The sequence below is a fragment of the Nematolebias whitei genome, chromosome 4 (assembly GCF_014905685.2).
Source record: "Nematolebias whitei isolate Nwh7 chromosome 4, NemWhi1, whole genome shotgun sequence".
Classification (NCBI taxonomy): Eukaryota; Metazoa; Chordata; class Actinopteri; order Cyprinodontiformes; family Rivulidae; genus Nematolebias; species Nematolebias whitei.
Window position 1 is genome coordinate 24416707 of NC_056501.1, and position 18867 is coordinate 24435573.

At 39.2% G+C, this 18867-nt stretch overlaps 1 protein-coding gene across 1 annotated transcript in view; it reads left to right on the plus strand.

Moving 5' to 3' along the window:
• Positions 1-18867, plus strand: part of kif3a (kinesin family member 3A) — a 28613-nt gene that overhangs the window by 2491 nt on the left and 7255 nt on the right. Inside the window, exons 4-12 of the mRNA XM_037675895.1 lie at positions 4740-4824; positions 6620-6725; positions 6939-7078; positions 7180-7377; positions 7652-7826; positions 7915-8013; positions 15940-16096; positions 16204-16384; positions 16905-17015. Coding sequence (XP_037531823.1) covers positions 4740-4824; positions 6620-6725; positions 6939-7078; positions 7180-7377; positions 7652-7826; positions 7915-8013; positions 15940-16096; positions 16204-16384; positions 16905-17015 — 1252 coding nt within the window. The remainder of the gene's footprint in view (positions 1-4739; positions 4825-6619; positions 6726-6938; positions 7079-7179; positions 7378-7651; positions 7827-7914; positions 8014-15939; positions 16097-16203; positions 16385-16904; positions 17016-18867) is intronic.

The following is an 18867-nucleotide window of genomic DNA, read 5'->3' on the forward strand; positions in this document are numbered from 1 at the left end:
CAAACCCACCCACACAGACCAGTATTTGCAGTTTGACTCCCATCACCCTTTGGAGCACAAGTTAGGAGTCATCAGGACTCTGTATCACAGAGCAGACAGCGTCCCCACTAGCTCAGGAGCCAGGCAGAAGGAGAAATCCTACACAAAACAGGCTCTAGAGCAATGTGGATATCCTAACTGGGCCTTCCTGAAAGCAGAGAAGAAACCCAAACAGGACTCCAGTCAGCCATCAGGTGAAAAGGAGGAACCCAGACCCAGACCAGTGGTCATTCCATATGTTGAGGGAGTATCAGAGAAATTGAGACGTTTATTTTCTAAACATAACGTCCCAGTGGCTTTTAAACCCCAAAATACATTACGGCAAAGACTGGTTCATCCCAAAGATCCAGTCCCCCGGCACAAACAGAGTAATGTTGTGTATGCTGTTCAGTGTCAGGAGGGCTGTGATCATTCTTGCATCGGGGAAACAAAACAGCCACTGGCCAAAAGGATGGCCCAGCACAGAAGATCAACATCATCAGGCCAGGACTCTGCGGTCTACACTCATCTCCAGGCCAGCGGTCACTCTTTCAGGGATGAAGATGTTCAAATCCTGGACAGAGAGGAACGATGGTTTGAGAGAAGAGTAAAGGAGGCCATCTTTGTGAAAAGAAATCGTCCATCATTAAACAGGGGTGGAGGCCTCCGGGTTCAACTGTCCCCCTCTTACAATGCTGTGATTGCTAGTATCACTCAGCCCTCTGTGAGTAGTGAACAGCCATCAGTGTGCTAATGACCCATTGTTAGGCTGATGGTCCTTCTTGAGCATGTGATCAGCTGGTTTTGGTTGTCAGCAGCAAACTGGTTGATCCACTCTGAGAAGGTGCTACTTAAGAGACTGAGCTGAAAACAGCACCTCAGACTGAGGAAGTCTCTTGGATGAGAGACTAAACGTTTCTATATTTTTTTGCTTTGTTCTTTTTTGAGGTCAAAAATTTAATGTCCAGAGGACCAGATTGAACTTTTTTGGAAATGTTAAATTTGTTTTGAGTGTAGAACCTTTTTTGACCTCTAGATGGCAGTATAAGACTGTTTGAACCGAAGAATGGATAGTGAGGGAGCAGCGTGTCTAAGAAAAATGGGAGGGAGGCCCCATGGGCTGTCTCTCTTCGGTTCTCAAAATGGCGGATGCTCGGTGTGGTTTGAGCTCTTTAGCGTAGTATTTTTCACACAAAGCTTTTAATAAAAAAATTTGTAAATAAGTTCTCAGCTTCTTTTTGCAGAGAAAAATAACTTTACACAAAGGCACGGGTTTCAACTGTGATTTTGGAGCTTCGACAAGATGGAGGTTTTTTCCCCGAGGTCGGCCTGTTAGCTTAGCTTGTAGCTTAGCTTCTCAGCTTAGCTGCTTTTAACCATCCCAAAACGTAATTTTGGATGGTTAAAACAGATTTTAAAGAGAAAGTGCGGGGGTCAGTGAAGAGCACCGGAGTTGAGCCTTTTGTCAACCAGTGTCTTCAATAGAAAGAGAAAAATGCAAATAAACGATAAAGCCAATAAATGAAAATTAGGTTGATTTTTTTCATTTAACATGCGATTAATTGATTTATTGTTTATTGTGATAGGCCTAGATGTGATCCCGCCTGAACTCGCAGTGAACTGTGTTACAGATGAGCATGTTATTTTATGTCCTGACAGTATTAACACCTACTTGTGGCAAGGCTGGGAATATGGATGTTTTTTGTTTTAACTTGCAGCACTGCCACCTTAGGACTTTCACACAATGCAATAATTTATACTGGATACCAAAATGCACTTAGGTTCATTCACAAAGTAAGCGGGAAATGGTGTTCCAAGATAGAATATAAAATGTATTAAACACTTTATTAAAACCAATTTTAATGGAGGCAGTAGTGATTCTTAACAAAATAAATGTTCAGCTAAGACTGAGGCTTTCCAGTAGTCAGTCGACTAATAAAGACAATGGTTCAAGGCAACATAAAAACAGAAATTCACCCAGAAGCTGTGATGCACGGCACAGGAGTGGAAGGGAACCAACACCAGACTGGACTGCCACCTTCAGCCTTCACCTGGAACAAAAAATGAAATTAAATAAACAGCAATAAATATGCTAATAAGTAAGAATTGAAAATAAAAGATAACACGAGCCTTACATTCACATGCATACAAAATAACCAGAAATGGCCCCAGTATTTAGATCAGCCAGTCTTCTCTCAGGTAAGACACTGCCTGATTGTGTTGACTCATGCAGGCTGTGAAAGCCCACCAAGGCAGGCCCGAGCAGAGTAAGGATAGCTGGGATCAAACCAGTGCTGTGGTCTACATTTATGTACTGGGTATACTGTGCTTAGAAACCAAAGTACACTGGTTAGTGCAATGTAATCATCAATTTATTTAGATTTTTAAGCATATTGGACATTTCAAACTTTCTCTTATGTTTATATTTGAATAAATCTACAACAAAGTTTGTACAACAGTTGGCTTTGTATTAAAAACATGTTATAGAATTTATAACAGTATCAAAGCAAAATGTATTAAGTAGTAAGTACTGAAGTATTATACAAAAAACAGGTTGTACCAACTCAATGTGTCTATAAAATGTTCCAAATGTGTTGACAATGACACATGCCCAATAATGTCATGTATCATTGGGCACGTTTAAGTGGGTATACTGAAATTCCCAAGCTTTTCTAGTGGGTATACTTCGTATGCCCAGTATCACATAGACTACACCACTGGATCAAACTGAACCAGCTGACCCAGAGCAACGAATCAAAGTAAGCCCAATAAAAAAAAAGGGAGGGGGGCAAAAACAATTCAAAACTGTACCAAAATGAGCAGAGCAAAGCAAAACAGCAGGGTGTCTTGACATCTGTCTCTGCAACACAAGTATCATGGGGGAGTGGTGGCGCAGAGGTTAGAAGATGGGCTTGTGATGGGAAAGTCGCAGGTTCACTTCCCGGTACCGTCAACATCAAAATGTGGGTGGAAAAGATGAAACATCCACACCTCCCTCCACCCTCACTCGCCCCACCCTGGGCCCCTGAGCAAGGCCCTTAACCCCCACCATCTGCTCCCTAAAAACAGGTCTCTCTTGTAAATGAGTTCTCGTGGCTCAATGAGACTACCTGTATAAATAAAGGGTAAATGGAAAAAAACAAGTATCATTATACTAAAGTTTTTTATTTTATTGGATGTCAGAAAAACGGAGTGTACATGCCACTTCTGCTGATCACATCACCCGAGGAGAGGAGTCACACCGTCTGTGACAGGAGAATCACATGCCAGTCACTACCGCATGAACAAAAACAGATTAATCAGCATAACGCAAAAATTGTAGCCAGCCAGTGCAAAGGTCAAATACACTTACCGCCCAGAAGGAAAGGAAACAATTCAGTCCCAACATTTGTTGTCGCGGTTTTCCATTGTTGTCATCATTCTTTGTTGAAATCAGGTCTCTCTTGTATAAATGAGTCCTCGAGGCTCAATGGGATTTACCGGTCTAAATAAAGGTTTAATGAATGAATGAGATTTAGTGGACAAAACCACACCGAGTACTAGCTGTCATAATAAAATCAGTTATCGAGTCCAGACTTCAACTTCAAGTGAAACAGGAAATACATACCCACCTGGTGTGATGGTGGAATGCTGATCAGGCGCACACAGCAGCACTGCCAGGTAACCTGGAAGTCAGTAACACCAAAGAGGGAATCTTCTTCTTCTTCTATTGATTTTATTGACAGTTGGCAAACGTATAAAGAGGGAATCACAGCAAGAAAAGAACACCTGCTTATATAAAACACCTTCTCCTGTCCAGTCAATTTACACTTCTGTAAACGGTATTGGGAGCAGGAACAATCATCATACTGCTACATGTTTAAGATATTGATTCCCTGAGAATGACAGTAATCAGTAAGTTGTAAGAAAGAGGCTGTCCCATCTGCATTTGATCAAATAAAGAAACTTCAGCAGTTTTGAAAAGGTAACAAAGTTTACATTTTAAACTGTACAATATATGTTAGAAGTTCTAACCATGACCTGAATAAATTTAATCTCTGCGTTTGATCAGTTCCTGTTTAAAAAAAAAAAAAAAAAAACCCACCTACAAAGCCATTCTGCATTTGGGTCATCTGAACACAACTTGGTAATGAGTGTGCTTGACGTAACACTGCATCTCTAAATGTGTACTTTTCTAACATACTGAAAATCTTGCGTCCCATTTGCTCTATTCAACTTACTACTTCAAGCCACAGCCGACAGAACGCAGTCTGGCTGGTGAAAACTATCAGATTGATTTGCGGAAAGTGACACAACTGGGTGGTTAACTAGTTTTGTTGTCAAGTATACTCTTGAAATGCATCCACATTTTGTAAACCATACATAAAATTTACTGGCTCTGTCTCTTCCTGGCATTTTTTTGAGACAAGGTCTTTGAGCCAGTAAAACTCCTGGTATGAAATTGCATTTTAAGATTGTCCTATTTAACAGCAACAGTCAACACGGTGGTACGCCGTGTGTTACACCTTATACAATTTAAAGGTTGTTCCAGGTACGACTCAAACCCTCATAGCTGTACTTCATTTGCTCACTTGAAGCTGTTGTGTTTTTTCTGGTTGAGGCTGTCAGATCAGAGTATAAATCTCCATGTAGCACAACTCTTAAAGACACAAGTGAATAATTTACATGAATTATTTGTATATTTCACCCGTAATTCTTTTTTCTTCACTTGTTTAAAACAGATTTTTGGTTCGTGTTTCGTATTTGGAGATTTACAACGAAGAAGTGCGGGACTTGCTGGGCAAAGACCAGATGCAGAGACTTGAGGTAACAGGATGTTTAATTGACTGATAACAAATAAAAAATTTAAAGTCACCGATTAACAACACTGGTTTTGATAAGTTGTCTTAAAGGGCACTTACTGCAAGTCATTTTTCTGAGTGGGAAGTTGCAGAAAATGTATAAGCTTTGTAGAACCACTGTTCCAAAAAAGTTGGGCCGTTGTGCTACATGTAAATAAAAACAATCATTTTATTTGTAAACCCATATTTTATTCACAATATAACATTTTAACCATATCAAACACTTAAATATTATTTTAAAAATAAGATCTTTATTAATTTTAGCAACCTACCTCAGATAAGGGGGACAGGGGCAACAAAGGGCTGTAAAAGTACCTGGTACAAATAAGAATCAGATGGAGGAGCTTTATGCAATAAATTAGGTGAATTGACAACAGGTCAGTAAGAAGACTGGGCATAAATAGAGCATTTTAGAGAGGCTGAATCTGTCAAAAGTAAAGAATGGCTGGGGTTCAGCAGTTCAAAGAAAAATTGTGGAACCGATTTAGAAAAATGTCCCTTAACACAAAATTGGGAAGACTGAATATCCCATCATCTACAGTTCATAATATCTTTAAAATATTTCAAGAATCTGGAGATTTTTGATGAATTTTTTTTTGAATGTCCAGAGGACCAGATTTAACTTTTTTAGATTTTTTTTCTACCGGGATTATTGCGCATGCATCTGGATAAGAATCAGGGGAATCTTTTTGTGCAACAGATAAGGCCAAAGGTCAATAAAAGATGGCCATGACCCTCAAACAGGTCTGATTCTGTTCTGGATGTCAGTGCATGGGCTCAGGAAGACTTCTCCAAATCATGATCTGTAGACACTGTTTATCGTCGTTGTTGGTTTTCTGTCAGCTGCTCCTTTCTACAGGAGGCGCCACAGTGAGCAAGCTCACATATGATTTGGCAATTGTTTTACTCTTCCTGACACAACCTGGGTTTGAACCTGCAGCGGCAGGTTTGTGAGACAGCAGCAGTGAACACTGATCTACCACAGCCCCAAACGTAGTTCACAAATGTTGATTTAAGCTCTTATACAAAAACAAATCCATAATTGAACGACATGTTGAAATGCTGCCATCTTATTTGGGCTGCAATTAATTTAAATGACCTAAAAGCAATGTGAATGGTCAGATAAATTCAATTTTGAAAATCTTTTTGAAAACTACAGACGTCATGTTCTTCATACTAAAGAGGAGAGGGCCCATCCTGCCTGGTATCAGCTCTCCGTTCAAAAGTCTGCTTCTCTGACTGTATGGGGCTGTCTGTGTTAGTGTCTCTGATATGTGCAGCTTACAAATCTGAAAAGGCACTGTTAATGCAGAATAGTATTTACAGGGTTTAAAAGAAATCATCAAGAAAATAACTCCAGCAGAAAAATGCCTTGGACTATTAAACAGCTTGAATCCTACGTTAGACAGAATGAGACAACGTTCCCTTCCAAAAAATTCCAGCAACTTTCCTCATTTTCTGGACGTTTTCAGACTGATGTTAAAATGACGATGCTTCACAGTGGTAAACATGGCCTTGTTGTTACTTTTTTTTTCCTTTGGATGTGTTGCATACATAAAATAAAAAATTGCCATTTGCAAATAAAGTGATGCAACTTCTTAGTTTAAACATTTGATGTGTTTACTTTGTTCTATTGTGAACTAAAATAAGGGTTTATGAGATTGGCAACTTACTGCATTCTGTTTTTATTTACATTATGTCTCAACTTATTTGTAATAGGTGTTGTGGGGGTTTTCTAATGAAGATCTTTGTTGCATCAGGTCAAAGAAAGGCCAGATGTGGGTGTCTATATCAAGGATCTCTCTGGTTACGTGGTGAACAATGCTGACGACATGGACAGGATTATGTCACTGGGTCACAAAAACCGTAAGCAGAACAACTCACAGATTACAGAAACATGTCCTTACACACATCAAGGAGTTAACTCTGTAAAAACAGAGATCTTATTTATTTTAGGAAATAAAAAAGAATGAACTTTAAAGAATCTTAAACACTTTATGAATTAAGTTTTGTAGAATCTAATAGTATTCATTTCAAAATCTAGTTAAGTGTCCAATCACTGGTTATGTTTATGTTTAGGATCTGTTGGGGCTACAAACATGAATGAGCACAGCTCTCGCTCTCATGCTATCTTCACCATCACCATCGAGTGCAGTGAGAAGGGTGTAGACGGTAACCAGCACGTGCGCATGGGAAAGCTGCACCTGGTTGATTTGGCAGTACGTAAACAAAAACAACACAAAAATGTGACAACATAGATGTAACCTCTTTTTCAATCTTAGATTATTTGTGAATAATCGAATCCTACATTTCCCCGCAGGGTTCAGAAAGACAGGGCAAGACTGGAGCCACAGGGCAGCGTTTGAAGGAAGCAACGAAGATCAATCTCTCACTCAGCACACTGGGGAACGTCATCTCTGCCCTGGTGGACGGCAAGAGCACTCATGTTCCCTACAGAAACTCAAAACTGACCCGCCTGTTGCAGGATTCACTGGGAGGAAACTCCAAGACCATGATGGTACACCTTGAGTTTGAAATATTTTCTCTGGTGTCATATTTTACATACATGTTTTATAAAACTTTGACTAGAACTGTTTACAACCAAACACAATTTGCAAGCAAGCTCGTGAATTCTCACTAAAATCTCACAAAGTTTTGAAGTTGGTCTGTTTGGTTTTATTATAATTTTTTTGGTTGGCTCAAGTGAACAGACCAGAGTTCAGTTTAATTAAATCAAACTGGTCTTGTGCAGTTTTTACCTCATATTTTATTTGCCAAATTTTCCCCACCAGTGTGCAAATATTGGCCCTGCAGACTACAACTACGATGAGACCATCAGTACCCTGCGCTATGCTAATAGAGCTAAAAACATCAAGAACAAAGCCAGAATCAACGAGGATCCAAAGGATGCTCTGCTACGGCAGTTTCAGAAAGAGATCGAGGAGCTGAAAAAGAAACTGGAAGAAGGTAAAAAGGCAAATAATTAATGTTTAACTTTGAAGTGAAAATATATTATTAAATTTTTACATGTGTTTTTGTTCTGGACAAATCTAAGGTGAAGAGATCTCTGGTTCTGACGGCAGTGGATCAGAGGAAATGGATGAAGGTGAAGATGAAACAGGTGAAACAGGAGAAGGTCGCAGGAGGAGAAGGGGTAAGAATTTGTGCAAAGTGATCATTGTGACAAAAAAATAATCTGCTGATACAGTTTAGTTTGGTGTGAGGTTTTATTACGTGTCTAGATAATCATCTGCGTAGTATGCATATGTTAGATTTCTTAATCACAATAATTCCAATTTTAGTCAGTACTTCCTCAGATTTATCTAGATAAAGGTGCTTTGAGGGTTCTACAGTGCCTTTACCTTAAGTCTGAAAAATGGTTTAGTGTGCTCATTTAGGAGTTCCCCTAGTATTTTCACCTTATTTTTGCACTACAAGTGGGATGTGTTAAAAGTGAAGAATTCTTCAGTCATCCTGTTTTGTTGCACAGTTAACGTTAATGTTCCTCTTTAACCATCATTTAAAAAATGGTGCCTTTCTTTGTTTTTCACTTGTCACTTTTATATACCAGTGTGTGTATCTATAGATGTTTACATACACTATTTCAAAAGACACATATGCATTTTTTTTCCACACTGTCTGACATGAACTCAGAATAAACTTTTCCCGTTTTAGGTCAGTTAAGATTACCAAAATTTTTTCTATTTACAAAATGCCAGAGTAATGATAGTGAGAATTTTTTAAGGCGATTTCTATTACTTTTTTCAAAGTCAAAAGTTTAAATACACTAACATTACTATGCCTTTACAATTAGGGACATTTGAAGTCATGTGTTTGAAAGCTTCTGATACGTTTATTGATAACATATGAGTTAAGTAGAGACACACCTGTGGATATAGAGCTGTCATTTCGAACCCGAAGCCTGGCCTGGCCCAACCCAGGCCATAATAATGTGCTTAATGTGCAGGCCGGGCCGGTCTCGGGGTTTGATACAGTTTTACGAATATACAGCACAAATAAAACTAAATAAGAATGCACAATATAAAATTGTGTTAATCTACTAGTTGAGGAGGAGGCTGGTCCAACCGGCTGTTTGAAATAGGTAAAAAAGTTGCGTTAAACTCAGATGAACAACTCATCACCGGCTGCGCGCATCCGCTGACCCGCCGGTTGAAATGGACTTGCGACCTGTCCAGGGTGTCCCCCGCCTCTCACACAGTGATGGCTGGACATGGGCACCAGTGACCCCTGTGACCTGAAAAGAAAGAAGCGGGTAAAGATAATGGATGGATTTGCTGATCACCTGCTGCGCACGTCTCCGCACCTGCTGTCATCTGCAGTGAGGGAAGTTGCAGCATCAGAAGCTACAAAAGCTGAAGCGAGCGGCGCGTTCAATTAAAATACCCTTGTCCTATATTTTTCCAAATAATTTTTGCTCTAAAATATTTTTGTTCATCTGTATAATAATAGCCTGTCTTTAGAGTTGATTTTTTAGGCTGTTTGTTTTGTATGTTAATATCCATATGGTGAAACAAGAAATCTTATAACTTCCTTTCTTTGAAATGAGTTTTTAAAATATTATGTCAAACTGGTTTGCTTACAAAAGCATTAAAAGTTTAATAAAAACAACGTCGTTTTTTTTTTTTCTGGGCTCAGGCCTGTAATTAAAGTTAATTTGATCAGGTCGGGTCCAGAAAAAATAGCTATGGACTGGGGCTGGGTCGGGTTGGATTTTTTAGACCCAAATGCAACTCTGTGTATGTAATTTAAGGAACACATGAGGCGCACTGCTTCCTTATGTAACATTGTGGGAAAGTCCAAATAAATTAGCCAACATATCAGGAAGAGAATTGTGGACTTGCACAAGTCTGGTTCATCCTAGGTTCAGTTTCCAGATGCCTGAAGGTGCCTCGTTCATCTGTACAAACAATTATACACTAGGGGTTGAATGAGTATATAATTTTTAAACTCGACATTAACATAATAAAACCCGAGTAGAACTCGAGTATTTGATGACGTCATAGATCTCAAGATACAAAAATAAATAAATAAAACCGCAATAAAAGGTAATTATTTACAACAAAAAAAAGACCAACAAAACATTGGGAGTGTATATTATGCTCCTACCATTTATCATACTGCAAATAAGTCACAGGAAAAACTAAACTATTAGTTATTATTATTAAACTGCAAACTAAGCACGTCAGAAACTAAACTTAAAACAGTGGATGGGCGGTGGATTGGACCCGGTGTTACACCATACTCTGTGACCTGCAACAGTGCAACACCGCCCCGTACGGTCATACAGTGGTCACATAATATGACATCACTACGGTTACTCGACATTACATTTTTAACCTCGATAGATGTCCTAGCAATCGATATGTAGATTACTCGAGTACTCTGTTAATGCCCTATTATACACAAGTACAAACAAGATGGGAATGTCCAGCCATCATACCGCTCAGGAAAGAGACGGGTTCTGTGTCCCAGAGATGAACATGCTTTGGTTCAAAATGTGCAGATCAACCCAAAAACAAAAGCAAAAGACCTGGTGAAGATGCTGGATGAAGCTGGTAAGAGTGTGTCATTATTCACAGAGAAACAAGTACTGTATCGACATGGGCTGAAAGGCCACTCTGCCAGGAAGAAGCCATTACTTCAAAAGAAACATTAAAAAAAAGCCAGATTAATGTTTGCAAATACACACAGGAACAAAGACCTTAATTTTTGGAGACGTGCCCTGTGGTCTGACATAACTAAAATTGAACTGTTTGGCCATAATGACCATTGTTACGTTTGAAGGAAAAAGGGGGAAGCTTGCAAGCCTGAGAGCACCGTCCCGACTGAAACACGGGGGATGGCAACATTATGTTGTGGGGTTGTTTTGCTGCAGGAGGGACTCTGTTGCACTTCACAAAATAGATGGCATCATGAGGAAAGAACTTTATGTGGAAATACTGAAGCAACATCTCAATGCATCAGCCATGAAGTTAAAGCTTGGGCACAAATAACCCTCAGCACGGGCTCCTCCCATGGCTGTGTGTTGAGCCCCTTCCTGTTCACTCTGCTAACATATGACTGCGTACTGACCCACCCAGGCTGTCATATTGTAAAGTATGCAGATGATACAGCGGTAGTTGGATGCATCAGAAACAATGATGAGTCCAGCTACAGGCAGGAGGTGGAACACCTGTAGAGCTGGTGCAGGACGAACAACTTTCACATCAATATGAATAAGACCAAGGAGATGGTCGTGGACTTCGTAAGGAATAAACACACCTACCCCACCAAACATAGGAGGATCTGTGGTGGAAGTGGTCTCCAGCTACAAATACTTGGGTGTACACCTGAATGACAACTTCAGGTAGGGCAACAACACCACCAGCCTGATCAAGAAAGATCGTCAGAAACTCTACTTCCTCAGGCGGCTGAGACGAGCTGGTCTGGGAATCTCAGTCCTCACCTCCTTCTACAGGTGTGCAGTGGAGAGCATCCTGTGCTCCAGCATCAACGTGTGGCATGGAGGCTGCACAGCTGCAGAAAGAAAGGCTTTGCAGAGAGTGGTGAAGGCTGCACAGAAGTCTGTTGGAGTCAGTCTCCCCACCATCACAGACATCTACACCTCCAGATGCCGGAAGAGGGCCACCTGCATCATGAAGGACTCCACACACCCAACACACACACTTTTTGCCCCGCTCCCCTCAGGCAGAAGGCTGAGGAGCATTAAGTGCAGAACCACCAGGCTAAAGAACAGCTTCTACCCTGAGGCTGTTAGACTCATGAATCTCTAAACAGGATAATCACTGTGAAATTAAAAAAAACTGTGAAAATTGCTGTAATGTCACTTGGTTGTTGATATGTGCTGCTGACTATCCATGATGCTGATCTCATGCTGCTGATTATTTCATGTTGCTGTGTTCATTAGTCCTCATCTGCTCATACAGACTCATGCTTGTGCTGCTGTTGTTTTGGCGCATTGTTTTGTACCATTAGTGCTTAGTGTTTCTTAGTCTTGTGTATTCTCAGTTTTAGTGAATGTAATATATTCTTAGTTCATGACTCGAATCTTACTAATGTTTTTCTTTACAATTTGTATTTTTGTTGGATGAAACTGGGACCCAGTGTACATAGTTTCGTTCCACATCATGCACTACATGTGATGTGAATGACAATAAAAATCCTTGTATCCTTGTATCCAAATGGGTCTTCCAAATGGACAATGACCCGAAGCATACTGCCAAACTGGTTACAAAGCGGCTCAAGGATAACGAAGTCAATGTTTTGGAGTGGCCATCACAAAACCCTGATCTCAATCCTATTGTAAATTTATGGGCAAAGCTGAAAATGCATGTGCGAGCAAGGCAGCCTACAAACATGGCTCAGTTCCACCAGTTCTGTCAGGAGGAATGGGACAAAGTTCCTGCCAACTATTGTGAGAAGCTTGTGGAAGGAGATCCAAAATATTTGACCCAAGTCATACAGTTTAAGGGCAATGGTATCAAATACTAATGAAGTGTATTTAAACTTTTGACTTTGAAGAAAGTAATAAAAATTGTCTTTAAAAATTCTCACTCATTATTCTGGCATTTTGCAAATATAAAAAATGTTGTTAATCCTAAGTGACCTAAAACGGGAAAAGTTTATTCTGATTTCACGGCAGTGTGGAAAAAATGCATATGTGTCTTTTTAAATAGTGTATGTAAACTTCTGGTTTCAACTGCAGATGGATAGATAGATACGATTACTATTTTATTTTTTATTATTCACCATTTTAGTAACAATCTACCCTGACTGACTCAGCAGTTTTCATGCCAGCACCCAAAACTGGTTCATTTATTAGACCCACAGTTTTCCTGAACTTCCTTTTTTTTTTACCTTCTGCTTTTGTGTTCTTTTCAGTTTGTGGGTTTTGTGGTAGCCAATGTTTCCTTTGCACTATCAGCTCATCAGATCAAAAATTACCTAGACTTCCTCAGAGCCTCTGCCCACTGACGACAAATTTCAAGATAATGAGTTAGAGTAATGCTTCTGCTCACCAACCTGTTCACAGATCTGAGCCTTTTCCACACACACAAGCTTTTAAAAGTTAGAATGTTACTGTAAATAATACAACAACACATTTATCTTCAGTTATTATCATTTCCTTTTTGGACAATATATAATTGACTGACATTGTTAGAAAGTTGATTTTGGAGCCACTTGATTTTCTGACCAGCGTTACATTCATGACTTTTACAAGTAGATCTTTGGGGGACTTGTCTCCACTTTAAGCCTTTAACATGTTTTTAAAGATGCTCTTCATCACATTTATTATAAACTTCATTTGACTTGTAGGGTTTTGTTCTGTCACTAAAGAGTTCTCATAAAAAACATGTATTAGATCATGCTTTTTTTATTGTTTCTTCACTTCTTTGGTTTGCTGGAGTTCTTTCTGTAGTTTTTCTGTTCATATTTAATTAACACCTTAAATTAATTTTTTGCAATGTGCATGTAGGTGGTTTTCTTTGGGGGAGGGGGGGAGGGGGGTTTCCTGATACTTTGACATCAAGCCTGCAGCTTGAGTCATTCACAGAGTTTATTTATTTTTGGACATGTCACTTTTATGTTTTGCCAAATCATAGATATTGAGAAATAGTGAGTGAAATTTCCTAAAGGTTACTGAGCAGTATTCTTAGTGTAATTAATTATGCATTTATGACTTCTTCTTTTTTTTAAATAAACCTATTATTGGAAAGCTTGAAGTATTTTCAACTTAGAGAGATGTGCAGTAACAGAAGATCTTTTGATTGTTGAACCGATCTGTAAACATTTGACCAAAAATAATGTTTTTTAAATGAATTATGGTGCATGTGTGAAAAGGGCGTAGTTTTTGTCTTTGTCTCTCATGGTGTCCCACAGTTAAACACTTCCAATTTTGACATCAAATAATGTTTCAGCATGATGATTTCTTATCCTCAGTGCTGGCCTGCCCCTCTGATGGTCTTTCTTGTGTGAAACGTATCAGCTGAACCTCAAAGACACAATTCACTCACATCAATGATGTTTCGTTATGTAAGCGATAATCTTTGTGCCCGCTTTGAGTGTTCAGCTCTGTAGACTCACAACGTCTGAGATCTTTTTGTAACATGTTGCTTTCTCTCACTTCACTTGTCTGCCTGCTGCAAATGATGCCTCTGAGTTGCCATACATTTCTTAATTCATAAAAAGAAGTTGTAAAGGTGAACATGATGTTGGTGTTCTGTGCAAAGGTGTCTCTAATCACCATAATTATCAAGGAGGTTACTTCCAAGCATTGTTTTGATTTTCTACATCTTCATGACGGTCACCTTTGTCATCAAAATATAATTGAATCTAGGTTTTTATATACTTTTTATTACAATAACAGTAAGTGTTTATTACTGTTTCAGGACTTGTGTGTTTCCAGGGAATCTCGGTCCTCAACAAGTCTTGCAAAGTTGACTACAAAACATGAAATTTACAAAGAATACGCTAGTGTTGTAGTCAAGACCACCTAACCCGAGACCAAGTCAAGACCAAGACCAGAGTGTACCGAGACAAGACCAAGACTTTTGGGGTCTGAGACCAAGACCTCAAGTCTTGGAGCTCAATTTTTTTTCACATATTATCTGTCTTTTACTATACTGTCACAACATAGTGACAGTTTTAACAAATATGGAGACAAAAAAAATGCAACTTTTATTTATATATATATATATATATATATATATATATATATATATATATATATATATTATAAAAGTTACATACTGAAACTTTAAGTTTGCGTTTGAATTAATGTATCAGGTTTTATAAAATTTCAAAGCTACATAACAAAGAAATCAGACATTCAGTGTTTTTTATACAATAATTTTCATGTCATGTGACCCACTGACACAAAATTTATGTTAAACTACTTTACTAGACCTGACAGATGAGACACCCTCATTTATTTCTCATTTTAAAGCATTTTCTAATTTGACATAATTTATTTGTTTAAAAATCATGTTTAAAATCACGGTTTTCACTCAATAACTAATTAGAAAATGCTTTAAAATGAGCAATAAATGACGGTGTCTCGTGTGTCAGGTCTATTAGAGTAGTTTAACATTAGATTTGTGTTAGTGGGTCAAATGATGTAAAAGATATTAATTTTTGTTTCTGAAGAGTGTTTGGTTCGATAATTTGTTGACAGTCTCTAAGCGAACCATTACATCTTGGAAGAGGGGCAGACTGAGTGAAGCTGTCCAAAATCAGACCGCCTGCTTCAGATCGAACGAGAGGAACACACCGCTGAAGCCACGGAGCTCGAATGTTCAATGTCCAACGTAAAACTAACTTCACCGTGGTAGAGAAACAAGGCTCCAGCAGAGCACGAACAATTCTGAAACAGTTTGAAATGAGAAAAAAAGCTGTTTATTAACTGATTAAGTCGTGGTTTAGACTGCTTATTGCTAGAGAACCTATTCTGATCCAAAGTGCAGCCGTGACTGGTTCTGAATGAGGTTTTACAGCAGACAGCCTCTCCCCTCTCTTCCAGGTATTGTGTACCAGCACAGAATATTTTAGTGGTACACAGTACCGGACTGTACCAGCTTACTTTCACCCCTGGTTGTGATGTTACGTTCTGTTGTCTACATTGCTCTGTTGGTACAGAACCGCGCTCGAGTGAATGGGGGTGGGAGTGACAGCGGTAACAAAAACATGTATTTAGCAATGAGTCATGTTATCGTTTGGATTTGAATCAGTACATTTTGCATCCAATAAAAACAAGAACGTTAACAAATAAACTGGACAATATTCTGGTAATTTAGTGATAGTTCCACAGTGGTAGTCTTGACTGGTCTTGAAATAAAATCCCGAGTCCTCAGTGTCCGAGACCGAGACAAGACCAAGATCATCAAAAAGTGGTCTTGAGACCGATTTCAAGACCAAGAACGGTCTTGAGTACTACAACACTAGAATATGCAACACTGATGCTGCTAAAAGCTCATTAAAGAATGATTGTTCTGTATTAAAATCACTGTATTAGTAGAAGTCATTTCTTGACCATTGTATACTTGGTTGCATTTTTAAACAGGAAAGAAGAAGGTTTCTGCTGACAAGATGGTGGAGATGCAGGCAAAGATTGAAGAAGAGCGAAAGGCTTTAGAGGCCAAGCTGGACATGGAGGAGGAGGAGAGGAACAAGGCCAGAGCAGAGCTGGAGAAGAGGGAGAAAGACCTCCTTAAAGCCCAGTAAGTCTTGTCAAAATAAATATAAAATGCTTGTTTGATCATTTAGAAAATGATGCATGCATGTGAAAGTCACTCATTAATTATTTGAGGTACCTTTAAACTTTTAGGCAGGAGCATCAACTCCTCCTGGAGAAATTATCAGCCTTAGAGAAGAAGGTGATAGTGGGTGGAGTGGATCTTCTTGCAAAGGCTGAGGAGCAGGAGAAGCTCCTGGAGGAATCGAATAACGAGCTCGAAGAACGCCGCAAGAGAGCGGAGCAGCTGCGTAGGGAGCTAGAAGAAAAGGAGGTATAAAGACACATAACGAGTAACAACGAACCCACCTACAGTTATTGCTTGTTTTCTGTACCAAATTAAATAATGACAATTATTAGTAAAATCACAATGACAGAAGGAACGTAAACCCCAGATTTATGATAATTTAGTGGTAGGAAATCTGAGCTTTGTGACTAAATATCGTTTACTATTCATCCTGATTTTAATACTTAAAGCTACATTTACAGTTAAATAACATAAATAAGAAGTGTTTTTACAATTAACTGCAAATATATATATATATATATATATATATATATATATATATATATATGTATATATATATTCAACTACCGGTACTTCTAGTAGAAACTGTCTTTTTCCCAGCTAAGCTGCAGCTGATTGCAGCTGATACCATTGTTACATACCACAATGTTTTAACCATAATGAAGTGGCTGTACAAGTATAACCACAATGTTGCTGATTTTATTGGTTTGGATGCAAAAGATTTTGCGTTTGGTATAAACATGACCTTTTCTCCCTCTTAAAACAGCAAGAACGTTTAGACATAGAGGAGAAGTACACAAGCCTGCAGGAGGAGGCTCAAGGAAAGACCAAGAAGCTGAAGAAAGTATGGACCATGCTAATGGCTGCTAAATCAGAAGTAAGCATAACATATATTTATGTATTTTTCAAAATAAATAGCAATTTTAATTTAATCCATTTGGGACCTCAGCTTCAGGGGTTCTCCCATGTCCCATCAGCTGTTACAGCAACAGAAGAAAACCAATCTTCCACCTCCAATAGCCTAATTTGCTTCACAGTTCCTTAAAATCGTCTGTGCACCTGATCTACCACTCATACAGCTTAGTGCCCTTTTTTTTGTACACTCATGTCAGCGAATTGAATTGTGAATTACCGGTATCCTTCTTATTCACAGAGGAACCAAAACTATGCAGCCCTGGATGCCCCGCTTCACAGCACATTTAAGTTTTGCAACATTCCTGTACTTGCACATTTTTTTGTGTGTCTAAGTGAAAAATACTTTCTACAGAATTGAAAATGATTCTCTAAAGAATCCCTTTCTCAGCTGTCTTCAATGAGTTTAAACCCATTTCACTCTTAAGTTTTAAATGATGTTGGTCATAAAAAACCCTCAGGTTCCCCTTCTGACCCCATCCCTTTATCGTTTTTAAACGAGTTTTACCATTGATTGGACCCTCTGTTCTTGCCATTATAAACAACAGTATTGCTACAAGTGTGGTCCTGATGCTTTTAAACATGCAGTAGCAAACCCATTAAATAAAAAAGCCTGGACTTCACCCTTCAGCCTGCTCAAATTTCAGACCAATCTCAAAACTTCCCTTTCTTTTGAAAATCCAGGAAAAAATATTTTTAATTCAACTAAACGAGTATTTGAATGAGAATGGAGTCTTTGAAATCTTTCAGTCTGGTTTTAAGCAATTACACAGCACTAAAACAGCTTTGGTCAGGGTTTGTAATGACATTCTGTTAGCAAATGATTCTGGTCAGTTTGTAATACTTGTCCTCCTGGACCTTATCGCTGCTTTTGATACTGTGTGTGTTGACCACAGCATCCTTATACCAAGGTTAGAACATTGGGTTGGTATTACAGACATTAGAATGGTTCAGTTTGTACCTAAGTGACAGGAGTTTCTGTGTTAAGGTTTGAAATAGTGTATCTGCGTCAGTGCCTCTGTCCTGTCCCTGTGTCCCACAGGGCTCGATTCTTGGACCCCCTTTTTTTCACTCACAAGTTTTCTAAACAGATTAACTCTGTTCTACAAAAAAATCTTCTTCCAGTTAAAGCAGAGTTCTAAGCTTAAGTGTGTGCTGACCAGATCTGACCTTGAAAAAATAGTCCCATGCATTAGATGGGGCGACTGTGGCTGAGCATTTAGAGCAGTCGCCCCCGTTGGGGGTTCGATTCCACCAGCAGCACATGCCGATGTGTCCCTGGGCAAGACACAGAACCCCTCATTGCCTCCAATGTGTGTCCCATCAGTGTACGAATGTGATAAAGCACAACTTATTCTCTGTATAGATATAGTAGAGGGCAGCACGGTGGCGCAACTGGTAGAGCTGCTGCCTCTCAGCGAGAAGGTTGCCAGTTTAAATCCCGGTCCGGGGACCTTTCTGAGTAGAGTTTGCATGTTCTCTCTGTGCATGCATGGGTTTTCTCCAGGTACTCCAGTTTCCTCCCACAGACCCAAAACATGCATGTTAGGCTGATTGGTAACTCTAAATTGTCTCTAGGTGTGAGTGAAAGAGTGAATGATTGTTTGTCTCGTTTGTCTCTATGTGGCCCTGTGATGGACTTGCTACCCGTCCAGGGTGTACACCACCCCTCGCACAGTGATTGCTGGACATGGGCACCAGCGACCCCTGTGACCCAAAATGGAAGAAGCGGGTAAAAGATAATGGATGGATGGATGGATATAGTAGAGTGCTCTTTGAATGGGTTAGTGAGGGCACAGATTGTAGTGTAAAGCGCT